The sequence below is a fragment of the Salminus brasiliensis genome, chromosome 7 (assembly GCF_030463535.1).
Source record: "Salminus brasiliensis chromosome 7, fSalBra1.hap2, whole genome shotgun sequence".
Taxonomy (NCBI): Eukaryota; Metazoa; Chordata; class Actinopteri; order Characiformes; family Bryconidae; genus Salminus; species Salminus brasiliensis.
This window is the reverse complement of record NC_132884.1, coordinates 2,241,451-2,267,821: the sequence shown is the minus strand read 5'-3', so window position 1 is coordinate 2,267,821 and position 26,371 is coordinate 2,241,451. Positions and strand designations below refer to the sequence as shown.

The 26,371-nt window shown below is 41.1% G+C and overlaps 2 protein-coding genes across 7 annotated transcripts in view; both read left to right on the top strand.

Annotated features, from left to right (window-relative positions):
• The first annotated feature begins 427 nt into the window (after window positions 1–427).
• Window positions 428–17,619, top strand: acox1 (acyl-CoA oxidase 1, palmitoyl). 2 transcript variants are annotated; one of them, XM_072683404.1, is made up of 14 exons: window positions 428–639; window positions 1,199–1,358; window positions 6,371–6,531; window positions 8,597–8,704; window positions 9,595–9,714; window positions 10,041–10,156; window positions 10,973–11,142; window positions 11,631–11,793; window positions 12,266–12,456; window positions 12,807–12,980; window positions 13,694–13,799; window positions 14,191–14,334; window positions 14,850–15,056; window positions 16,232–17,619. In XM_072683404.1, exons 1-14 carry the CDS (start codon window positions 531–533, stop codon window positions 16,280–16,282), a joined length of 1,980 nt encoding a protein of 659 aa, XP_072539505.1. In that variant the 5' UTR covers window positions 428–530; the 3' UTR covers window positions 16,283–17,619. The 2 variants fall into 2 exon arrangements, with proteins under 2 accessions (XP_072539505.1, XP_072539506.1); XM_072683405.1 differs by lacking the exon at window positions 6,371–6,531 and adding an exon at window positions 2,659–2,819.
• Window positions 17,620–19,301: 1,682 nt separating this feature from the next.
• Window positions 19,302–26,371, top strand: part of LOC140559781 (inactive rhomboid protein 2-like) — a 41,196-nt gene continuing 34,126 nt past the window's right edge. For 2 of the 5 annotated variants that reach the window (XM_072683403.1, XM_072683399.1), the window contains exons 1-4: window positions 19,302–19,514; window positions 21,787–21,863; window positions 22,765–22,810; window positions 23,334–23,467. The gene's annotated coding sequence lies outside the window, so the exon portion shown is untranslated. Of the gene's footprint in view, window positions 19,515–21,786; window positions 21,868–22,764; window positions 22,811–23,333; window positions 23,468–23,557; window positions 23,711–26,371 lie in introns of all 5 variants that reach the window. The other 3 variants (XM_072683400.1, XM_072683401.1, XM_072683402.1) reach the window with 3 other exon arrangements.

Below are 26,371 nucleotides of genomic sequence, written 5' to 3'. Positions count from 1 at the left end.
CCAATAAGAGTCCTTGGGCAAGACTCCTAACACTACATTGGCCCACCTGTGAAATATGAGTAACCTTGTAAGTCGCTCTGGATAAGGGCGTCAGCTAAATGCCATAAATGTAAATGTACTTGGACTGTGTCCTTTGCAGTTCAGAGGACCCAGTTATTATAGTGTGGTTATTATTATTGAATCTGCAGAAATGATAAAAATCAAGAAATATAAAAAAATATTAATGCAATCTGATCCATAATTAATCAAAACAGGCTTGATATTAATAGAAATATAAAATACGTCACATAAGAATTTTTTTACGAAATATCCCCAACTTTGCTTGGCAGCCCGTCTATGATTATTCCAAGTTTCCCTTAGTAGGGCGTAGGGAGTAGGGCGCTGCGTAGCTGCGAATGGAACGCCCCCCTGGCGTCTCCCTGTTGCGGAACTTCAGAAGGCTTTGCTAGGAGGCCGGAGTGGAAGCGTTACACAACAGGTTCATCGCCAAACACACTTCATTACTCGGGCGACCCTCTTCACGTCCAGCCATGAATCCTGACATTCGTCGAGAACGGGAAAACGCCTCGTTTAACACGCAGATCCTCACGAATATCCTCGATGGCGGTGCAGAGAAGACCCGGAGGAGAAGGGAAATAGGTCTGACATGCAGCCTCTTACCCTAACATCTGCTTATTGAGCTATAAAACATCTGTTTGGGTTAAAAAAAATAGGTGATTTATTTTGCTTAGCCAGAGATTATATTTAATAAGCTGATTTGTGCAGAATTGAGGTCTGGTAAACGCATCTTGGAGCTAAGGCTGTGTTCAGTAAATGAGAGCTGACCTACCATGTTTACATCTGCAGAAATAAAAAAAAAAAAAAAATCAAGAAATATAAAAAAAAAATAAAATAAAGAAATATAAAAAAAATAATGCAATCTGATCCATAATTAATCAAAACAGGCTTGATATTAATAGAAATATAAAATACATCACATAATAAACTTATCCAGCAATTTATTTATTTTATAAATTTTCTGTGGAGTGCCAAATCTTCCATTTTCACATCCATGGAGATTAGTTTTCCAGGACTGTAAGTTCTAATCGATTTTTTTTTTTAATGATTTTTATTTATTTATTATTTATTTAATAATTTTTTCCAATACCACTGACCCCATATGACCGTGTGCTGTTGTTTGCCTCCCCTTGTACCACAGAGGCTCTGGTGATCAATGACCCTGACTTCCAGCACGATGACCTGAACTTCATGTCCCGCAGCGAGCGCTACGACGCGGCCGTGAAGAAGAGCGCTCAGATGATCCTGAAGCTCAGAGATTACGGCATCTCCGATCCAGAGGAGATATACTTCTATAAAAGGTACTGATGATAAGGCCAGTAAGTCGTGGACAGCCGCTGCACTTCTACATGGGGGGCTGATCAGTCCTGGTCTTGGAGATCTGCCACACTGAAAGATGTAGCCCCAAGCCAGGTTCACTGGATCCAGAACTCTTCAATGGGTGTTAGATCTTCAGCACCTGAGCAACCTTACGTAATATGACCTCTGAGTCCCTCCACCTTTAACACCATTCTCTTCAAAAAGGATGGTGCCACTTTTGGCTCCTTTAGGAACCTCATATTTGTAAAAATCCTGAAATTGAACATCCACCTAATGTAAAGTTCCTTACCGATTACCACGGTCTTGGAAATTAGGTTGGCACAAGGGTTTCTTTGGAGAACCCATTTACTCGTTCTGAACCTCCTCATCCTCTGAAAGGTCTTGGAAGAACCGTAGGTATGAGACCTTTGCATTAGGTGATGTTTTTTGTTCTAACTGGCTGATGCCTTCTTCCAGCCCGGTTCTTTACAGAGCCCAAAGTGGCTCTTCTGTGGCATTGTTTAAAGAACTCTTGGTGAAGAACCATGTAGGAACCATTATTGGTATGCAGACGTGTCTGAAGCAGGTCTGCTGTACTGTAGAAAAGGGGGCTACAGCAGGCCTGAGTGTGACGGGGTGGTGCAGAGTGAATTTTCTGGTGGAAGCCTGGTTGGTGGATGTACTTCAGTGCAGTCATCTTCAGGTGTGTGAACATGCCATGGTGCACGATCTGCCAGCCTGAGCAAAGGTTGGGTTCAGATTAAATGTGTGTGAAAGGTCGCCATAGGTAATCAAACGCCACCACGTCTGTTTATCCCACATTGAGAAGCTCTCATCGGTTCCGGAAATAAAGAATGATTAAACCTCAAAACATCGAACCAGTGTTTGATCAAAGTACAGTGACTGCAGATACAGTCGATCTAAATGTTAATGTTTCCACTCACTGGCCACTTTATTAGAAACACCTACCTTGTGCTTCCACTCACTGGCCACTTTATTAGAAACACCTACCTTGTGCTTCCACTAACTGGCCACTTTATTAGAAACACCTACCTTGTGCTTCCACTCACTGGCCACTTTATTAGAAACACCTACCTTGTGCTTCCACTCACTGGCCACTTTATTAGAAACACCTACCTTTTGCTTGCACTCACTGGCCACTTTATTAGAATCATCTACCTTATGGATTCATTTACTGGACACTTTATTAGGAACCCATGCCTTTTGCTTCAAGGGGGGGGGGCGTTTCAGTGTACAAAACGAACGAGGTGGAGTAGCTGAGGTGTGTGTCCGTTCCTGCAGAGTTGTTCGAGGGAACTTCCATGAGGCTTTCGGTCTCCACTACACCATGTTCCTCCCCACCCTGTACAGTCAGTGCACTCCCGAGCAGCACAAGAAGTGGCTGCCGCTGGCTGAAAACTTCCAGGCGATCGGCACCTACGCCCAGACTGAGCTGGGGCACGGTCAGTCCCTCTCGCACAGGGAATCATGGGATGTGTAGTTCTCGGGGTTTGCTGTGGTCCATGATAAGGATTGACTGAGGAGTGAAATGTGTGGGGTGGCTGGTGTCGATGTTTGACAGCTGTCTGCCGTTACTGCTGCTACTGTTGTTCTCCAGTGCCTCTGCATTTCCGAGCGAAGACGCTGGCTGGTCGGTCGGTCGGTCCTGTAGTTCACGCTTCTCGTCCATTTAGCCTCTTCACTGAAACTCTGAGAGAAGGAAATGGTCACGGGTTGAAAGCTTCCACAGAGCCTTTTCTACTTTCCAGATCTTCGCTTCTTTCCTCCACTTCGGTTTGGTTCCTCTTCTCGTCTCCTGCCCCACGGCTGGGTCTGGGTCGGCCGCGGAAAGAGCTTACTGAGCTTCGCTTGCCGGACTTGCAGCTTGGGTGCACGTTGATGGTTAATGTTTGGTCAGGATCGACCCGTCCGCTCCTTTCCTGTTCATTTCTCAACAGCAGATTAAATATTTGTGTTTGCAGATCTTGCTTTTATAGGATAGTGAGGTTGTAAAGGAACTTTTAGGCCAGCCCTGCTAAGTGAATGATGAGGTGTCCCAATACTTCTGTCCTTGTGTATCCTTCATGACCCCAGTGAATGTATGATGGTGGGTTATGCTAAACTGGCCTGTGGTTTAACAGCTGCTTAACAGAAGAGAGCTATTGTGTGAGAGAGAGAGAGAGAGAAAGAGAAAGAGAGCAAGAGAGAACGAGAGAAAAAGAGCGAGAGACAGAGATAGAGGAGAGCGAAAGAGAGCGAGAGACAGAGATAGAAAAGAGAGAGAGAGAGAGAGAGAGAGAGAGCGAGAGACAGAGAGAGAAAGAGCGAGAGACAGAGATAGAAAAGAGAGAGAGAGCGAGAGACAGAGAGAAAGAGAGCGAGAGAGAGAGATAGAAAAGAGAGCGAGAGACAGAGATAGAAAAGAGAGAGAGAGAGCGAGAGACAGAGAGAGAAAGAGAGCGAGAGACAGAGATAGAAAAGAGAGAGAGAGAGAGAGAGCGAGAGACAGAGAGAAAGAGAGCGAGAGAGAGAGATAGAAAAGAGAGAGAGAGAGAGAGAGAGAGAGAGCGCGAGAGACAGAGAGAGAAAGAGAGCGAGAGAGAGAGATAGAAAAGAGAGAGAGAGAGAGAGAGAGAGCGAGAGACAGAGAGAGAAAGAGAGAGAGAGCGAAAGGGAGCGAGAGACAGATAGAAGAGAGAGAGAGAGAAAAAGAAAGAAAGAGAGCGCGAGAGAGAGAGCGCGAGAGAGCGAATCTGGGCCTCCTCTTAGAGACGTCCCAGATCAAGTGGTTCGAGAAAACACTGTCAGAAATTAAACTGGCTCAGTTTCCTGACCAAACATGTGGTCAGTTGGCCAAGACGTGATCGTCCGACTCTTTAGCCTTGCACTGTGGCTAATATAGCTAAGAAACAATGGCAGTTAATATTAGCTGCATAAGTCACCCCCCTCTCCTCAGACCGTGTGGAGGTGTTGGGTAACCTCTGATGGACTTGCTTATGTGGTTTCCGACACTGTATGACTCGGCGTTTTCTATAACTGCGGCCTAAAGCGTGTAGCATCGCTCAAAACGCTTGCAGCCGCCGGTCGCCTGTTCACCTGTCCACGTTTCAGAGAACTCTTGTCTTTGGACTCCCGACATTTCAGAGACTCCATACATGGCCGGTACATCCTTCTTCACTTCGGGTTTCCGTTACCTGGAGTTGTCCCAGAGCAAGAGGTTCAGAAACGGCTGTGGGTCAGATATCAAGATTACACCGTTCCTCCCTTAACCCTCCTGTTGCCTGATGTTCAGCTACGCACTGGAGCTCTGAAGCTAACGCAGCTAACAACTAACGGACGTTAATATTAGCATGGTGCTAACTGCATGCAGCCGAAATCATCACGCGCTCGCCTCGAAAGTAGCTATTGGCTGTCCTACAGATCACTGGAAACCACTAAATGATGTCATCTCCTAATTTGCATAATTGTCTAAATGAAGTCTGAATAAATGAACCTTTTCTGTTGATTCTTTTTTTTTTTTTTTTTTTTTTTGTTTTAGGCCGTCACTGCTCAAAATAACTTAGTCTAGACCCAAATTACATAAATCATTTTAAAATAAATTACATAAATTAATTTTGTCCCATGTTGTTAAATGTTAGCATATTAAATTTATTCAAAAGACCGTTATGTGGGGTGAAACCGCTACTCTACGCTCAACCCTCCTCCTTTATCTGGACTTGGGTCTGGCAAAGTGACCCTAAAAGAGACAGTTTGGTAGAGTTACTTATTATTATTATTATTATTATTATTATTATTGTTCTTATTATATTATTATTATTTTCTTCATTTTATTTTTGTTAGTTTCTGGACAAGTGACTGAGACTGTGAAAGTTAGTTAATTATTTAGTTAATTAGTTAGTTTTAATTTATTTATTTATTTATTGTATATTTTTAATAGGGGGTGGGGCCAGCGGTGGCTTTTGGGCATGCACAGTTCATTGGCAGTGTGGACGTGGAGCGGTGAGGGTCTGCTCTGACTGTGAGACTGAGCACTGCGAGTGTTCTGGGGGACGGGGCTCACGCCAGCCCCCACTGCTGAGGACAGTAACTGAAGAACATGTGTGTGTGTGCTCACCTCAGAGTCTCCAGAAGTCTCAAATAACACCAGAAAAAGTCGCTAGATTTGTTGTTAGTCACTTAAAATAAATAAATAAATAAATTAATTAATTAATTTAAAAAGTCAGGGGTCTGAAAAGTGGCTAAGTTGGCAACACTGCCTCTAATGGACTTGCTTATGTATGACTCTCTGTTCTCTATAAGCCCTTACTTCTGTCCACTTTTTTAATGTGAAGTTTGTTTTTGGACTCTTACAGTTCAGATACGCTATATTTGGTCAGTTTTGGACTTTTTGTCTTATCACTTTTTGTTGTTTTCAACGTCCGGTTGAGCATTAGCACCTTCACACTTCTCATAGCACTGTCACTGGGTTTTCAAATCGGAGGTTCCACCACAAAATTCACTTAATTATCAGTTAATTATCATCCAGCACCAGCAAAGTGCTGCACAATGACTTCAGCTCACTGGTTTGCATGAATCAAATCGCAGATAATTAAACATAAAGGTGCTTTAAATGGTTCTTTGAGGGGCCGCCATAGAAGAACCAGTTTTGGTTGCATAAGGAACCATGTTTGAATCTTTCAAAGATCTGAAGAACCTATTTAAAGGTTCTCCACACTCTCACATCTCAATTATCAACATGGTTCCACTGTTTGAAGCACCATTATTTATTATGTGCTTGTGAGTGGCAGGCATGTTTGACTGACACCAAGCAGATTTGGGTTTTTGTTTCTGTATATCCTTCTGGGCTCTCACTCATACCTTTCTTATGTCTCTCCTCCCGGTTAATCAATATTTTTAATGGTTTAAGTACTAATCACATTTTTCATCTTCTTTCCTACACCATCTACCACCTTTCCACCCACCACCTTTCACCCTGCCTTCAAAAATTGCCTTCACCTTTGATACCTGACCGCAGATTCATCCATCGAGGTTCCTCAGAGCCTCTGGATCTACACCTGGGGATGTTTCTGCCGACGTTGCTGAACCAGGCCTCTCCCACGCAGCTCGACACCTTCTTCACACCCGCGTGGAACCTGGAGATCATCGGCACTTACGCTCAGACGGAGATGGGTCACGGTAAAAAAAACAACCTGACAAACCCACGCAGGCCTTTTTTTTTTTTTTTAAGATGTCAGGTTGCTTTGTGAAGGTGTCTGCAGGACCTCAGGCCTCAGTTGGGAGGCTGGTACACTTTGTACTCGTTAGTGTAGCATGTAAAGTTGGAACACTGCATGTCTTAGGGCAGTACACTCATAGCTACAGGGTTTTCATGTAATGCATTATCGTCACTTCTGCAATTCTGCTATTTTTCACTTTTGACATAATTTGAATGTGAACAGACCAATAGAAATGCTCCAGAATGGCTTACAATAAAGTCTTTCTACATTGACTTCCATTGGAAGTCCTGGAGGTTCTGTAAAGTTGCTCTTTTGGAGATGCAAGGTTTTTGCAGGTGCTGCATAGAACCATTGCTTTTAAATATTCTTTAGAGAACCCTATACAAGATACTATCCATCATAGAGAAGAAAGAAAGGCTTCTGTGAGGTTTGAGCTCTGTATTAAACTACCACCTTTACTATGGGCAGTGGTGGCTCAGCGGTTAGAGCGCCGGGCTACTGATAACAGGGTTGTGGGTTCGATTCCCGGTGTACACTGTACAGTGACCGTTCCCTTAAAGAACCCCTGAAGAACCCCCTTTTAAGGAGTGCCGTAAAAGATCTAATATAGACCTGTTTCAACACATAAGGGTGAAGAAATAAAATTGAGTTATTGAGTTATTTAAAATATTATATTTAGAATATTTAGAATTGTAAAACTATTTAGCTAGTTTAACCTTTTATTTAAATTTGCTTTAGTTTATATGGACAGCTTCTGCCTGCAGCTAGCCGGTTAGCAGGCCGAGGGTAGCACAGTTAGCTAGCTAGTGCACAACCCTTCTCGATATAAACCTGGACATTAAGCCAAAAAAAGCACAATTACGTTGTTATGTGTTGTTTTCAGTCTCCAAAATAAATAAAATATGCATTGTGTTTGCTAAGCTAGCTAACGCAGTTAGTTCACTAGCTGCACTGCCCTTTGTTTGCTAACTAGCTAACTAGCTAACTGGCTCAGCGTCATCACCAGTGGAGTTTCAATATTACAATGTAATATTGTAAATTAAATAGTTGAATAGTTTTATAGTAGCTATATATCCTGAATCCGTTCATTTCTCACAGTGATACACGGCTGCTAATGCAGCTAGTTAGATAGCTAGCTAGCAAGCTGAGGGTAGCTAGTATAGCTAGCAAGAAGACCTGAAGAAGGGCTCAACGCTCAATATAATCCTTAATTAATCTCAAGCCACACGAAGCATGATTAGGTTAATATTGGTCTCTTTGAAACGCATCAATAAAATATCTATATTTGAGTTGAAGTAGTTAGCTAGCTTACTGACGCTAGCCTGGCTAAAAGGACGGGTCTGTGTAGATGTGAGGGCTTCTTTAATGCTGCTGTTTTCGAGTGCGGCTCTGATTTTGATTGAGACCAACAAGTCGGGACAGGCGGGAGAATGTTTTCCGTCTGGTGAACTTTTAATGTGGTACAATTATTTCCCCCCTTTTTTTAATCTCGGGGCTAACTGCGTGTCTGTTGTGAGGAAAGTATGAGCGGCGCGTGCCTCGGCATAATGGCTATGCTGGAAAAACAGCCTGCCCTTGGATGCTTGACAGGAATCAACAGCCGACACACTTCACCGGGTGGCCTTCAGACTCCTTCTCTCAGACTTTCTAGACGCTTGATAAACCCTTCTCTCAGAGTGGCGTTCAGGGCCCTGACCCAGCTCTGATGGGGGTCAGCTTAAGATTCAGTTTCAGTAGTTTCGTTACAGCTGTCAAACACCCTCCAGAGTTAAATCTTCATTTTCATGTCTTTTTAATGTGATTTAATGAAAAAAGAAAGTTTGGACCACAGATTTTTGGAAGGTTCTAGATATGGAGCATTATGGGTATTGTATTGTGTAATAACTGTGTTGTGTTTTCTTCCTCTCTGTGTGTGTGTGTGTGTGTGTGTGTGTGTGTGTGTGTGTGTGTGTATGTGTGTATGTGTGTGTATGTGTGTGTGGACTGTCGTCCTGTCGCTCATCACTGTTTCACCTCTGCTTCAGGCACACACATCCGCCGACTCGAGACCACGGCCACCTTTGACCCCTCCACTCAGGAGTTTGTGATTAACAGCCCTACAGTCTCCTCCATTAAATGGTGGCCAGGAGGCCGTAAGTGACCTTTTGCTATTTTTTTTTTTTTTTTTGTCCTCATACAAATCCTCGTATCTCCATAAACGACAGATTTTCATTGAACGTGAGTGTAAAGATTGTATTTTGGAGCGTTTCTATTGGTCCATTCGTCATGAAATTCAGCTCAAAGTAAAGAACATCTGCCAGATTCACATTATGTCCAAAAAGTTATTATTTTTTTTTATTTTTATTTTTTTTATAGAGATACAAGGATTTTGCTGGACACCAATGAAATATTGCTATTAAGTTATATGAGTGTACAAAATAAGCTTCATCTGAATGGATTGATTCATTTTCTGTAAGAATGAACACAGTTTACAGTTGATTAAATATTTTGCAGCGTTTTTGAAAAAATATATATACAATTATAATTTTTCCCCCCCATAAAGAAAAATTGCTTGGACCTGGACCTCCTAATATGGGCATGAATTGCCAAATTACATAAAGACAGCACATCCTCAGAAGTCTGTTGCTCTGCTATGTACAATAATTAGGTATAATAAACAATATAAGCATTGTTTTTGTGTAGCTTTTGTATTTGTAACCTGCTGGCAGTGATGGATAATAGGAGTGGTACCAGTGACCACTTAGCTACACCCCTAATAATCGTGGTCCTAGTGTGCTGCAAAGCACTTGTGATTCTATGAGGAACTACTTTGGTAAATGAGATCTGTGGGCGTGAAGAAGGTTCTTCACAGTCGCACAGAAATACTTCTTTTACAAAAATGGTTCATTATGGAACAAGAAGTGTTCTTCTGAGGTCTCGTCAGCATGGTTTGCAGCACCTTTATCTGGATATAACATCATATGGATTGTTCTTATTACTTTATATTGTGTATATATGTGTGTGTGTGTGTGTTTATCTCCAGTTGGTAAAACCTCAAATCACGCCATCGTGTTGGCCCAGCTCTACACGCTGGGTAAATGCCACGGCCTCCATGCCTTTATTGTCCCCATACGCTGCATGAAAACCCACCAGCCTCTGCCAGGTATGTGTATTTCATGGTATTTTTGTTTGTACTTTTTATGATTGTTAATTAATTAATTAATTAATTTTATTACAACCTGAAAGCTCCAAGAAAAGCTTACTTGTATAACATTTACCAGTATGTTGAAAAATGCCATATATTCATTGTTTTTGTTAACAGAGAGAGAAAACTTAATACCCAAATGCTTCCCAAAATAATTAGTAGATAATTTATTCTGATATACAGGGACAGTACCAGTGTATACATGTATGTGTCAGTGGATGTTGTCCTTTATAACTGATGTCAGTATTTCTTTGAAAAATGTAATAATCGACTGCGTGTTTCAGGCGTGACCGTAGGTGATATCGGCCCCAAGTTTGGCTTTGATGAAGTGGATAACGGCTATCTGAAGCTTGACAACATTCGCATCCCGCGTGAGAACATGCTAATGAAATATGCCAAGGTTAGCCGCACTGCAATGCACACACTACGTTACTAAGAGTGTAAATCTGCAGCCTACCTCAAACTGTAGTGGAGAAACAGCATCCTTTGCTCAAAGCGATACAGTGGGTTGAGTGCAGTGCAGTGCAAAAAAGAGGTCTCGACTCGTTTTTTGGAGACTACACCTTAATTAATTGGTCCATGGTTGCCTTTAAACAGTACATCGTCATGGATTTTAATGTTTCAAATGGCCTAAGATAAAATTTACATATATAAAAAGCAACATAATGAAGCTGTTTTACCTTAAATATTAGCTTCCAAATCATGCTGATGCTCCACTGACTGTAACAGGGAACGCTGCTGCTACTGCACTATGGAGGTTTGGTGGTGGAGCTGCAGGAGGAGAACCTCTCTCCAGAACTGCTGCTGTGTAACGCTGCAGAACCCATAGAGTCATATTAGTGTAAAATCATGTAGTGTTACTGTACCGCCTCAGCCCACATGCTTCTACACCTTCAGATCAAGCTTCTGCAGCTCTCAGCTTGCCGACAAATGCTCCGCTGTTTACAGCTGTCAATGAGGGGGTGCTCACAGTGTGATTTGTATTTACAGCAGTGGTGTAAATGTGAATTACACTCCCTAACTGTAGGGGGAGCCCCGGAGCCAAAAAAATTCAATCCTTGCATAATGCTGCTTTAATACTGAATATTAATATTATTAATATAGAGTATTAATACAAAGCAGTACATTCATAGCATTCATGTTGCAGCATTAACCCTTATATTTGCATATGAATGGTTGACTGTGTGTGTGTGTGTGTGTGTGTGTGTGTGTGTAGGTTGAGCCTGATGGAACGTATCTGAAGCCTCCCAGTGATAAGCTGACGTATGGCACCATGGTGTTTATCCGCTCCATGATCGTAGGAGAGTCTGCCAAAGCTCTGTCCAAGTCCTGCACCATCTCCATCCGCTACAGTGCCGTCCGTCACCAGTCCGAACTACGGCCGGGGTGGGTGCTAATCTATATTTGTGAACATGCATCTGCTGAGTTATCGCCAGGGGTGGACAATAAGACGATGATTTATCAAAATTTTGATTTATTTTATTATCCTGATTCAAGTGAGTGTATCCTGGATACACTGACCAACTGCACATGTCATTACAGAGAGGGCAATTAGTGCAGTTTAATTAGTGCAGCAGATTTTGAATGCACTGAGGATGGGAGAATATTTGGAGAGCAGTTTTTTAAGAAGCTGCTGCTGCAAGTTTACTCTTTTTGCGTGTCAGAATAGTGTGATAAATACTATACGTGTCCTGAAATTGTCTTTAAATATTGAGATATAATCATTTTTACCATATCGCCCAGCCAGTGATGTAAGTTTTTGGGAAACTCTCATTTCTGCAGGATGTGGGACCTAAATCAGGACTAATAAATGACTGACATTTGACCTTTACCTTGTTTAGCTTGTTTAGCTGATCCTGTTATTTGTTTCTCAGAGAACCAGAGCCACAGATTTTGGACTATCAGGCTCAGCAGTACAAACTCTTCCCCCTGCTGGCCACTGCCTACGCCTTCACTTTTGTGGGTCAGTACATGAGCAACATGTACCACCGCATCACCGGAGACATCAACCAGGGAGACTTCAGTGAGCTGCCCGAGGTAAAGCAGGACACACAGAGCCCGTAAATACCCTAAACTCTGATATTACAACAATAATCACTAATAATAACACTCCTACAGAAAGTGGTGGAGGTTCTCCATCACTGTGTTCATCATTAGAACATCTCCAAAGTTCTCCTCATAGAGTCTAGTATTATTTAGAGTTCTCCTCAGATCAACACCTGGTTTGATGGTAAATCAGGGCTTAATGATGGTAAATCAGGTGAGCTGCTGCTGCTGCTGCTGCTGATGGGGTTGAACACATCCCTCACGCTGTGCTGGCTGGACTGGGGGGCGTCCAGGAGAAACCTAGAACCAAGCTTTGTGTGTATAGGTGTATATATATATATATATATATATATATATATATATATATATGTGTGTGTGTGTGTTATTAAAATTTTGTTATTTATTTATTTATTTATTTTTATTTATTAATGGGAGGACAAGCTGCGTCTCTCTCTCCCCCTAGCTCCATGCTCTTGCAGCAGGTTTGAAGGCCTTCACCACCTGGAACGCTAACACAGGCATAGAGGTGTGCCGGATGGCCTGTGGCGGACACGGCTACTCCCGCTCCAGCAGCCTCCCGGACATCTACGTGACTTTCACAGCCACCTGCACCTACGAGGGAGAGAACACTGTCATGATGCTGCAGACAGCCAGGTAAACATACCTGAGACAGCTGCTTTTTAAATGTGCATATTACTGGCAAGCCCTGGCAAGATTTCACTCTTTTCCTTCTACTTCGCTTAAAAGTAAGTTCTTTATCTGACCGGTCTGCTGGGCAGCTGCTTACTGCTTAGAGTGAATAGTGCCCCTGACTGATGTTTGGCACTGGGCATGATTGCCTTAGGCTCATGGGTGGAGATAACACTAGCTGTATGTGGAGATGAACACCTGTGTGAAGTGGAAGCACCTGAATTCAGCTAATGTCATCAGAAGGGGTGTTGTAGTCCTAGTCTTGGTAAAAAAAAACTGCGCCTCTCTCTGTTTGTCTGTTGTGTCTTTTACAGGTATTTGGTGAAGAGTTACCGGCAGGCACGAGAGGGGCAGCAGCTCAGTGGGATCGTGTCGTACCTGAATGAACCGCAGCGGGTGCAGCCTCACCCCGTCTCCTCCAGGCCCACCGTCGTCAACATCAATGACCTGTCCAGCCTGGTGGAGGCATACAAGCTCCGTGCCGCCAAGTGAGTACCAGACAAAGCGCTGATGAAATTATTATTAATATTATTATTATTATTATTGTTATTATAGTAACTGTGCAGAGTGAACAGACTTGCCTATAAGGAGAAGGGTTCAGCTCAGCCTTTTCAGTTGTTGTCAACCCGTCAGCAGAGTGATACAGCTTTTATGTAAGAAGGTTGTGCTGATATGACCAATATTACACAGTTAGAGCAATTCACAACCAATCAGATTGTGAGGTTGAAACTAGCTGTTGTACAATAAGTTAATATTTTTAGGATGCCATATATACTGTTTACCTATTATTTATTAATGATATATTATTTACATAATAATACTTTAGTTTACATACAGCATTTTTGTATTTTAAATGATAAATGTAAATAATATAATATTTTTTTTAACAATAAATGAATGATTCTAAAATTAGACTAGCTTGCATGTTTTTGTTATTGATCAGATGGGAATAAAGGCCCCATATAATGGAAAAAGAAATCATAACTGTTTATAGAAAAAAAATATATATCTTAAATGTTATAAATACAAGAAAGTGTATTTATAGTAAGTGTATCATTTTAATTCTTATTGAAATATAACATTTGTGTCATAAATAAAATATTATGATATTAAACCAACCAAGAGTCAGTCTGCAGACTGCTGTTATATATATATAAACAGCACTCTTTCTATAACCCTTTATGTATCTGTTTGGTTTCAGGCTGGTTGAAATGGCGGCTAAGAGCCTACAGGGGGAGCTTCAGCACAGGAAGAGCCAGGAGGACGCCTGGAACAACAGCTCTATTGAACTTGTCCGAGCCTCCGACGTACGTGCTTCTTTCTGTTTACATAAAAAAGCATCTTTTTCAGAACCTCTACAACAGCCTCAACGTTTAAATACCCCCAAATTCTCCCAAATTTACCTTAGCCAATTAAAACCACGCACTAAGGCTCCCTGATCACCTGCAGTGCTCTCGACACAGTTCAGTCCTGCCCACCTGCACTGTAGCGGTTCTCAGCTGTGTGTTTTAGCTCTGAGCGCTTTTTGAATGAGGCACAATACAGAAGAGAGAATCAGAGCAGAGCAGAGCTCATTTAGGTTATATTAGTCCTAAAGGCACAGTAACAGAAACAGCCCGTTTGATGATACTTGATGATGATGAACTCTAACATGCTGTTTTGTGGTTGTGTATTGCTTGTGTCTGTGTGTGTCTCCAGGCCCACTGTCACTACGTGGTGGTGAAGCTGTTTGCTGCTAAGCTGAGTGAAGTCAGTGATACTGCAGTGCACTCGGTCCTCAACACACTCGCCCTGCTGTACGCCCTGCACGGGGTCGCCCTGAACTCTGGAGACTTTCTGCAGGTTAAACATAGCCCCACATACGAACACGCGTGTGCCTTTAGTACGTAATCACAGTGTACACTTCTTGATTAAATTTGAGCACAGCTTTTTTTGGACAAAAGTATTGGGACACCTGCTTGTTTGCGGTTTCTCTCATAATCAGAGGCATTAAAAAAAAGATTTGATCCAGCTTTTGTTGGAGTGACTGTCTCTACTGTCCAGGGAAGAAGATTTTCTACTAGATTTTGCAGCATTGCTGTGAGGATTTGATTGCATTCAGCATCAAAAGCGTTAGTGAGATCAGGATGTTGGATAATCACCACTCCACCTCATCCCATAAGTACTGGATGGAGCTCCACCACCATCATTCCAGAGAACACAGTTCTTCCACTGCTCCACAGCTCAATGCTGGGGGGGTTTATACCCCTCTAGTCCACACCTGGCATTAGGCACACATCAAAATAAGACCCAGAGTGTATTTTTGTATTTTCTGGTTTATGTGTAAAACGCTGAGCTTTATCTTTCAATCTTTCCAGGCTGGTCTGCTGAATGTTCCCCAGCTAGGTCAGGTCACCCAGCGGATAAAGGCTCTGCTGGCAGAGATCCGGCCGAACGCTGTGGCTCTGGTGGATGCCTTCGACTATCGAGACGAGATGCTGAACTCCGTGCTGGGCCGCTATGACGGGAACGTGTATGAGAGCATGTTTGAGTGGGCCAAAAGGTCCCCGCTCAACCGCACAGAGGTGAGGGGGAGGATAGTCATGTGTGTGTGTGTGTGTTTTTGTACTACTGTTGAAATGTTTGCAATCTGACTTTTTAGAAATGCAAAATTTTAATGTTAAAACCAAATAAAGATGAATATTAAAATGCCTGAGAAAGCTTTAGAACATTAGAACCACATTATAATAAAATGCTTATTCAGAATCAGCCATATTTGACAGTTGACAGAGGACTACAGTTAAAAAACAAAGAAACAAACAAACAAATAAATATATCATTTTTGTTAAAAACATTTTTACAAAACAGGATTCTAACAAATATAATTTAGAATATAAAGATAATTGCAGTATTTTATCTCTTACCTTCTTCCTCTTCTCAAAATACATAACATTTTTAACTGAATGTTTAAAATTTCCCTTTGGCCTTTAACTTATAATCTATAAAGATACATTGTATAAATGATCAGAAGGGGCAGCCATTGTGAGTAATATTTTTCATAGTAACATACAAGTAGGAGGAAGGCAATATCACACTACATACCAAATATCAAAATACAAATTTTATAATAACATACTGTGTAAACAATAATACATATTCTGTGTAAATGCATCGATTACCAGACAGATTTAATTTATTTAATTGTTTCCCAGACACAGTTCAGTATTTTTAAGATGTTAAGCACTTTAGGAATTTGGCTTGTAACTTGCTTGTTCACACTCTCATGTTTAGCAGGCTGAAGATTCCCCACAAGGGGGCGCTATTAGTACTCAAATATTTTTCTAATGCATTTTGGTGCGTTGCAAGAATGACCCTGTCTGTTCTTACTGAATACTGAAATTTCCCCAAAAGTTTGTTTGTTTGTTTACTTATTTATTTATTTATTTATTTATTTATTTAATTAAAATAAGAAGTTTTATTAGTTTGTTCATTTTATTTTATATGTAAATCTTCTGGGTGCTGTTAGCAGTGCACTATGATCTTTGTACATGGAATATATTATATATATAAGAAATATAGCTGTGAACAGGCAGACCAATGCCACATAAAACCCAAGGTAAATCCAGATCTATAACTGTAATGAATCCAGCAAAAATGGCCCATTCTTTTTAATGCATTTTTGGCAGAGTTTAGCATCCGAGCTCAGACAGCATCTGCCAAATGAAAATTACCATTTTTGCTTTTCTTCCCTCTGTTTTAGGTCCATGACTCTTACTACAAGTACTTGAAACCCCTCCAGTCCAAACTGTGAGCAGTGGAGTCGCCAGCTTCCCGTCCATCTGAAAGCACTAATAGCACTAACCCATAGTCGGAGAACGATCCCTCAATCAGATCTTATCAATCAGAATCAGACCCTGACTGACCTGCTGCAGTGTCCAGGGCCTGAATTAATCATAGAGCTGTTCTAGGATCAGTGTAATGCCTTTTTACATTCTAATCAAATGATTGATATAGACAAGGGATCCTGATCCCAGACTAGACCGGATGATTGATGGGTATTAACGGACTAAAGGGGCAGGGGGTTGAAATTGGGCATGATTGGAATGTGTGCTGGAGGAGATGTGTTGTGTTGTGTGATTTTGAGAGATGATCTTTGGCCGAGTTATTCTCCTGCCTGATTAACAGATCAGTGGGAAGTAAAGGATGATTTTGTCATATTATTATAATAATAATAATAATAATAATATCATGTAATACTGTTTTTAGACCCTGAGTCAGTATAAGGCACAGCTTCTTTGTTGGACTGAAGCATCACAAATATCAGAAATAGGAATTTAATAAACATCTCACAGGTTGGTGCATCTGTTTGCAGTATGGGGGGATATTGGGGGTCAATATTCTATATAGAAGCAACTGCCTACATACAGAAATGTAGTGTATACAGTATGAGAGTGCCATGGCCACATCCCCACTGTATACAGATGTTTTGGCACCCCTGATCAAATGACGTTTTATTGAAGCGTACACAAGCACATCCTCTACAGAGACACACGCGTGCACATTCGGCACTTAATTGTCATTTATTTACTGAATTTAACATAATAATAATACATCAATTGTGGCGTGTACAACACTAATCTGTTAAATTCAGCAGATAAATAGAGATGTGATGAAATGTGTCATATTTAAGTTTCCTGTAGATGATCTGGTCACTTACTAACACTTAGAAAAACAACATTTTAACAGGGGGTGCCCAAACTTTTGCACACAGCTGAGACACTTTGCACATTTACAAGCATGGGATCACATTTCTGTCAGTTCTAAAACAGTGGGGTATTTAATGAACAATGAAAAGGCTGATGACTGTATTAAGCAGTAGGTTCGGGAGTTATTTTAAAATCATGCCTTAATCCGTTAAACTGTGTCGTTAATTTTGACGGTCAGTTCATAAGGCTTTCTGTTCTGTATGGAGGGGAAATGTTTATCTGCATCGTATTTGTTGATTAAATCCTTCATAATTTAAAGTTGGGTTTGCCTCTTATTTTGATTCAGGCTCTTGTAGTCGGACTACTGTATAACCTGTGTATCTCTGAAGAAGCTGTTAAACAGTGTGACTGATTATGGTTATTAAAATGAATTTGAAATTAATGAGTTTTGTTGATTTCATCTCAGCTCAGATTTTAAGTACGGTTTCCACGTAGAAACCGATTTCTTACGGAATTTCTTCTCATAGGAATAAATGTCAAAATGATACAGTAGAAACACCCCACCAAACAAACACACGGGGTACCACAGCAGCCGCCGGGCAACACCCTTGCAACTACCTAAGCAACTTCATAGCATTTAGCGCATTTAGAAACCACTTAGCAGCACCATGGCAACCACCTAGCAACTTACAGCCACTTAGCAACTGTATACCATCCATCTTTGAAAGAAAAAGAATTAGCAACATCATAGTTACTACCTAGCAACATCATGGCAACCATCTAGCACAAACTGTTTCATCATAGTGACCATGTAGTAACAGCCTAAACTATTATGAAGGATCCATATTTTTAGCTTGTAACTTGCTGGTTCACTCGCTCATGTTTAGCATGCTGAAGATTCACCACCAGGGGGCGCTATTAGTACTCAAATACTTTTCAAATACATTTTGGTGCGTTGCAATAATGACTATATATGACAATATTATTAAATCAAATAATTATATATTTATATTATATAATTATAATTATATATTATTAAACTATTATTATTATTGTTGTTATTGATATGATAATGCTGATGGTTGCTGTTAGCAGTGTACTTTAATGGTATTACTTGTATTAAACTATTATTATGTTATTATTATTATTATTATTATTATGGTTGTTATTATTGTTTTTATTAGATATTGGTTGTTAGTTATAAAAAGCTCTCACTGGGTAGTCCATACAGTATATGAAAACCGATTTCTGATTTTTGTGACGTCAGAAAAACAAAGCTATTATTTAAATGATTTAATATTTAAATATCCCTGCATAAATTATACCGCAGCCAATTAGAACAGAGATACTTTACATACAGTATATCAGCCTAAAGGCCCAGTAATCCCAACAGACTGTGTATTTTTAGAGGGAAAAAAAAACAGGTTACAAATGGTCACATTATGTTTTAGGACATTTATATTATATAAATTAATAATTAATGAACTAAAACGCCTTAAATGAATAAATTTAGTGCATAAATGGACCAAAATGCAACCAAATGCAGTCTAATGCAACACCTAATTTGCCTAGGGGTGCACAGAGTTTTGCATTAGCCTGAATGAATGAAATGACTGGAGCTCAATGAAGCTCGTGGTGTTGATAAGGGGGCTGAGGAGCTGCGTGCAGGCAGACGTGCAGCAGCAGCACAGCAGGTGTCGCTGTTGCCCGCGCTGGTCACAGGGTTGCCAGATTGTCCGGGTTGCCAAGTCTATTCGCTCCAAAATTAACCACCTATTTTCTAGTGCAGGGAGGGGAGGAGGGTTAGGAGCACGTGTTAAAAGTTATTAAAGCAACACGTAGACATTTATCTCGTCCTTTGTGAAGCATATTTGTCAAAATAATGCAATATGGTTTCATTCCCACCGTGTTTACATCATTTACACTGATATTAATGTTAGCCAGCTAGCTTAGCTTCCTCTCGGGAGCTGGACGAGACCAGTGGGCATCGATAATATATATAAAATATGTCCAGCCACAGTTTTAAAAGGCGCAGTAACACCTCTGCCCTTGTTTTAGGGAGCTCAGGGTGAAGATGGTTGCTTTATTTGTGGGTGAAAATGGTTGTGTAGTAGAAGTAGCTAGAGCTGCCTGCCTGCCTGCCTGCCTGCCTGCCTGTAATCCCTCCCAGTCATGCTCCCTTGGCTAAGCTCCCGCTGGAGGGAAGTGAGAGTGGTGGCCCGGGCAGCACACCTCGCCTTTACTGGCGGATAGTCTCGGTTCTGGAGGTCTCCTGGGCTTAAAACCTCCGTGTGTCGCTTCTGGAGGACTTCTGCCTGCACTTCTGGCCGCGGAAGGGTGAGGAGACGCTGTTAGGCTGTGTGTTTCCACGGGTCTGGGTGAAGGACTGAGGCGAGCGCTGTAGGGAAGGTGCCGTTGCCTCGAGTCGGGCTCGGTTAGCTGGTCTGCTCTGACACGTTGGTGGTGGAGGAAGGTGGAGGAAGGTGGAGGAAAGTGCTGTACGCGTGTTTTCCTTCAGTTTAATTTATAAAGTGTGTGATATTTTATTTATTTATCGATGTTTGCTAACAGAACAACCCACAAGGAAGTTTTCTACTTTTAAATAAAACGCCCGAAACACCTAAAACCCCTGGTATTCCTGACCGGGGCAGAGGGGAGACCGGGGGAGAGGGGAGACCGGGGGAGAGGGGAGACCGGGGCAGAGGGGAGACCTGGGCTGAGGGGAGACCGGGGCAGAGGGGAGACCTGGGCTGAGGGGAGACCGGGGCAGAGGGGAGACCGGGGCAGAGGGGAGACCGGGGCTGAGGGGAGACCGGGGCAGAGGGGAGACCGGGGCAGAGGGGAGACCGGGGCTGAGGGGAGACCGGGGCTGAGGGGAGACCGGGGCAGAGGGGAGACCGGGGCAGAGGGGAGACCGGGGCTGAGGGGAGACCTGGGCTGAGGGGAGACCTGGGCTGAATCTTTCCCAGACACTAAAGGCTTATTCTCTTTAATGTGTCTAATTATGTGTATGTAATAATGAGTGTAATTATTCATTTCCTCCATATCTGGACTTATTACATCTCAAAAGACTAACTGATGTTGTTGAAAATGATATAGGTTATTTTTTCTAATCAAAAAAAGTCTATTTTATCACTGAGTAGCTCAAAATTATGACTATTTTTTTAATTTCCTTATCTAAAGATATTAAATTATTTTCTATATTTTAATAAATTAATAACTTATTTTCTCGGAAATATTCAGATTATTTGACGAGTGACCTTGTTTTCTCTATTTTCACTCATTTTTGGAGAATAATCTTTTCTGAGAATCAAAATTCGGATTTTCTTTGTTGGAATTTGTCTTTTTATCTGAAAATAAGGGAATGAATGAATGAAGGAAAAATAAATAAATAATTAATTTATGTCCAAATATCTTGTGTACATATATATATATATATATATATATATTACTTGGAAATTGTTGTATTATCTAAAGAATTTATCTCTATATTATCTCAATTTTCTAAGTATTTCAAAATTATGATTTACTTTTATATCTGAAAGTAAATAAATGTAATAATAATTCATAATTTTCTCAATATATTTGACTTTGTGTCAAAAAATAAGTAATGAATATCTATATATTTTTTAGCTAATTGACCAGCCCTAATTGCAGTTATTTGCCTTGACTTATATCTCAACTTTATTTACTTACCACAAAATTATAGATTAAGATTTGTTTATCTCAAAATTTTACATTTATAATTTCTTAAATTACCAAAATAATACCAGAATAATTGCTCTATTTCTTGACGTTTGTCTCAGTATCTTACAATAAACACGTGTTTTTTCAATATTTGACGAATTTCCTAAACTGTTGGCTTTTCTTCTCAAAACTGATTAATTTGGACGGATTTATTGTCTCAAAATAACGAGATTGTTCTGAAAATCATGACTTTCGCTCCCTGTCATGTTCTTTCCTGGACTTTATTGAGTAATTCTTTTGAGGTTGTATCTCAGTTTCAGACTAAACGCTCAGATGTGAAGAAGCAGAGTTGAGTAGGAGAACATCTGGAATTGTTTCCGGATACTAAATAAAAGGCTGCTGCATTTTTCTCGGGAGTGCTCTCCACTTTCTCTCTCGGCTCCGTTGATCAGCGCCGCTCCTCAGGTTCTGGCTCTGTGCATGTATGGGACTGTAGGGTGAGCGTGTGAGGGTGATGGTGCAATGGTGACCAACGTTGAGAAACTGCAGGTTGTGTAAATGCAGCTTGGTGTTGCTTTGCGTTGTTTCCCGTGTCGCTCGCTGAAACGCTCCAGCAGGTCAGTCTGGGGTCCGTCTCGGGGCCTGCGGGGAGGGAGCTTTCAGCAGTTTGGTGAATGCATTAACACGACTGCTGAACATACAGCACTGTCCGAAGGTTTTAGCCTCAGTAAATCACTGATATCAGAATAAACACTAATAATAACACTCCTACAGAAAGTGGTGGAGGTTCTCCATCACTGTGTTCATCATTAGAACATCTCCAAAGTTCTCCTCATATCAACACCTGGTTTGGTAAATCAGTGGAGTTACTACAGTTTCTCATATGCTTCTTATATACTCTCTCTCTCTCTCTCCCTCTCAGTGTCCTCCGATTCGCCCTGCTGGACTGAGCTTTCCCTTGTAGCTGGTTTCGTTTCCCCAGTGCTGGTGAAGGACTGAGTAAGTAAGTAAGACGCTGTGCTCTGCCACCGTTGGCACAGCTGGCGTGTAAAGCTCTCTTCAGCCCACAGTTCCACAACATGACTTTCATCAGTTACACCACAGAGCACCTGCTGGGACACCATACCACAGTACAGAAAGTACAGTAGCACTAACGCTGCTGTTAGCGTGTTGTATGTTAGTTATTATTACGATTCTGCAGAATCGAGCAGATTCCAGCAGATTTTGCAGGATGTGCTGATTATAATGGATGGCTGCAGTATGCAAATGAGCAGACAGTGGGTTAGACAGAGGGCTCGTTTGCGTAGTACTGCCACTGGTCTTATCAGGATCTTATGCAAAAGCTGATGTTAGGATAATTATTAACAGTGTCAAAGTATTTTCCAGCAGTGTGCAGCCCTACTTATGTATACTGTACTTACCACGATAGTATATAGTGTGTGTGTGTGTGTGTGTGTGTATATATATATATATATATATATATATATATATACACACATATATATATATATATATATATATATATATATATATATATATATATATATATATATACACATATACGTACATATATACAGTAATGTTTGTGGAAAGACGACTGAAGGACTGCTGGACAGCATCTTCTTAATATGTATATTATATATCAAATATTTTAATGAATTTGCTAAATTGATATATTGGGAGAGTTACTTAAACAGTATAATACCTAAAGTATAAAGACCCTGGATTTTATATAACAAATAAAAATAGGTTGAATAAAAATGTATGATATATTTAATAGCTTTTTTTTCTTTTCCTGTTTAAGTGACTAATGGCAATTATAATATCCTGAATTATTGATTATGGAAAAAGTGATCAGTTTTAAAAATTTTAAAATAATTTTTGTCTCTCCAAAACATAGGTGTCAGCGTCCCAGGTGGAGGGTGTAAAGCTGCTTCGAGGCTAAGGTGGGGGCTCTAAAACATTCACTGTTTATATTGTTTGATTTTATAGTATTTATAGTTTTATTGTTTAGAATAAGTTTTTAAATAATTAATATATTTTTATTTATACATTTTTAATGAACACTATTTTAAATAATGATAATTATAAAATAATTAAAAATAATATATATTTTTAAATGATTTATTTATTTTTGTGTACAAAAATTTGTACATATTTTCCAAGCCTTTAATTAAAGATTTTAAGTAATTTAAGTGACACTTTCTTACTTTCTCTTACTGAAACACATGTTTGTGTTGGTAACAGTGAGGGTGTCAGCAGGTCGCCTAGACCTGGAGGTCATGTTTCGGCGATCTGTCTGCCTACTGGCCGTTGTGTCGAGGGTTTTGTCAATTTGGTTAAATTTGATTAGAGCTTCACGTCAGTGTGAAACAACCACCAGAGCTCCCTCCTCTTCTGGGCTTCAAAGGGTTAAGTGAAGGCAGCAGCAGCAGATGTGTCCTGGCTGAAGTTTCTGTGCGTGTGCAGGAGGACCTGTGATTTCGGCATCGGACACGTCCAGACTCGCTCCCTCTCCACGAGAAGACGCCAGGTTGTAGAGAGAAACTGCTGAACGGGGGAGGAGAAGATCTGCATCAGGAAGGCACGCGGCCTGAGACACGGTGAGTCACAATGGACATGGGAACGAAAAGGGTTCTCTGTAGGAGGACGTGGAACCCTTATTTTTAATATGTTAAAAATGTTGAATGCAGCATCTTCTGCAGCGGTGGTCTCGTGTACGTTCATGCTTTGACCTGCTGGACGATGACGAGTCTTTCTCAGAGCTGCAAGTGAGCTAGCTGGCCTCATCACCTCATCTGTAAAACGCCCCGATCGAAGCGTCCCTTAGACTACAGTACTATAAGGTAGGGCTGGGCGATATGGTAAAAATCCTACATATTTATCGATATTTAAAGACTTTTTATGTACGATATTTATCACGATACATGTGTGTAATCACAGACTAAAAACATCAGTATCAGATTCTTATAAACTACTATTCAGGTCCTCTCCTGTACTGAATACAGTGATGCTGCTCTTCATCTAATGAACCCAGTCTAATTACACTGTTAGTAATGAAACCTGCAGCTGATCAGTGTTCATTAACACTAACAGTCTCCTCCATATGCTTAGAGAAGCGTATTTTTATCACCATAACAAAATTGATCACGATACGATAAAATATCGTCATATTGCCCAGCTCTACTAATAAAACATGCTCATGTGGGGCCCACATAGGTGGGATGTGGACTAGGTGGGTTCCAGGTGGGTTTGTGTGACGCAGATGGGCCCTATTGTTACAGCCCAACCTAATCTCACATGCAGTGTACAACCCAAATATGGCCCATGTTTAACCTCTCTTGGTCTCATCACTGACCCTGGTGAACATCCATGGGTCGACGTGGAACCCAAGGACAAAAAAAATCAGGATTCCCAATTGGGCAAATGATTAGACCACCACTAAGTTCAGTAAAAACACAGGTAGAGGAGGAGGGGGAGGAAGAGGAAGAGGACAAATAACACTGACATGGGCCATCCAGATGGAAAAAAAATGAGCAAAGGGGCACTCTTAAGTAAGAGGATTACCACAGGACTCCCTTATAAATTGAATTCAAAGGGCTTTAAACAGATACACTTTGGACAAAAGTATTTGGACACCTGCTCTTTCATTGTTTCTTCTAAAATCAAAGGGGTTATAAAGAGATAGTCCTGCTTTTGTTGGAGTAACTGTCTCTACTGTTCAGGGAAGATGGCTTTCTACTAAAATTTTGGAGATGGAGAATTGCTGTGAGGATTTGATTGAAATGAAGTGATGAGCGTTAGTGAGGTCAGAACTTTGCGTGATGTGAGGAACTGTACTAGCGGGACATTTGTAACCCTGCAGAAGAGTGTGTGTGTGTGTGTGTGTGTGTGTGTGTGTGTGTGTGTATATTTATGTCTCTGGACTGGAACTAGCTCTAAACCTCTTTTCCTCGAAAACAAGACCTTGTGATGGTTCATATCGGATCATACGCTGAGTCATGTGAGGTTATACATCCACAGCTAATGTCAGCAGCACACTTCTGCCTTCCCAGTGACCTTGCCATTATTCCCTTCCCTCCCTTTTCTGACCTGAGAAAGAAGGAATGATGGGAGCTTGTTTGTTTAGCTTTGTGTTTTTATTACTTTTTATTTTTTTAATCGTCTCAGTCGAGATTAATAATCTGTTTCCTGTAAATCCTGTTATCTGAACAACAAATAATGAGAATGAAAGCAAAAGAAGCTCTTCAGCCGAAGGAGAACCGTGGACACTCCTTAGGTGGGGAAAGTAACAGTTCCAGTGAACGGCGGGGACATTTGTATCATTTCTGTTTGCGGTACTCTGTGGCTTTTTCAGACAGCTGACCTGGGGTGACGTAGTGAGATATTTATGAAGACTGACAGCAAGCGGATGATGACGATGCTTTAAAAGTGGTAATCATAAAGAACTAGAGAAGACCTATATATACCTATATTGATATATTGATAGTAATATTAAATAACAAGTACATATTCTTTTTTTAAAGGTAACATTAAATATGCCCACAAATTAACCACAGTCCCTGGGGCCTTACAAGATCTCTGTGACATAATCTTGTCTAAATACCTCAAGGGTCCAGCTCCACAGCAACCATCTCATCCTGCTAATGAGCTACTGCTCGACCCACCCCCAGCCTTACTCTGGGCTACGCAAATTCTCAGACTTTACGCCTACGTTTATCCTCATTCGTGACCATTTGCAGCAGTTAGCTAATATTTACTTCGCCTTGAGTTCACATTTTGCTTTACAACAGCAGCTTCAGGATCATGCTGACGCTCCTCCACTGACTGGAACAGGGGCAGAACGACGTCTCCGTCATTCCCACTTTTTCGGGCTGGAATGCTGCTGCTACTGCACTGTGGAGCTTTGGTGGTGGAGCTGCAGGAGGAGAACCTCTCTCCAGAAACGCTGCTTAACCCATAGAGTAAAATCCTGTAGTATTACTCTACCGCCTCAGCCCACATGCTTCTCCACCTTCTGGATCTCTCAGCTTGTCCAGAAATGCACGTGTACAGCTGTCCCTGAGGGGGTGTTTGAAGCGAAAGTATTTACAGCAGTGCTGTAAATGTGAATTGCACTAGCTGACTGTAGGGGGAACCCAAGAGTAGAACCCAAGAATATACCAGTTCTCGCAGAATGCTGCTTTAACCCTCTGGAGTCTACAATCCGATGTTTTTTCTCGATGTTTCTATTAATATCTCTGCGATAACAGCGCAGGGATGCTGTCCAAATACTTCCAGAATCTGTAGACTCCGCCCCTTCTATTGTATCTTCTTGCCAGGTCATACGTGACTCACATCCGAGGCTATGAAGTTACAAGACGGGTCGAGATGCTCGTCTCGGCCTTTCGCTGTGTCTTAACTGGTGGATTCGCGTTTCCGTCATCTGCCTCCCATTATTTTAATTTTTTTGCAAAGCTGGCCAGTGGATACACTGATCTCTGGAATTTTTTTAATTTTTAAATTTT

Coding starts and splice junctions, on each gene's coding strand:
- acox1 (XM_072683404.1), top strand. CDS start 531: ATGAATCCTGACATTCGTCGAGAACGGGAAAACGCCTCGTTTAACACG. Junction 6,532..8,596: donor TCAGACGGAGATGGGTCACG/GTAAAAAAAACA, acceptor CCTCTGCTTCAG/GCACACACATCCGCCGACTC. Junction 12,981..13,693: donor TACAAGCTCCGTGCCGCCAA/GTGAGTACCAGA, acceptor GTTTGGTTTCAG/GCTGGTTGAAATGGCGGCTA.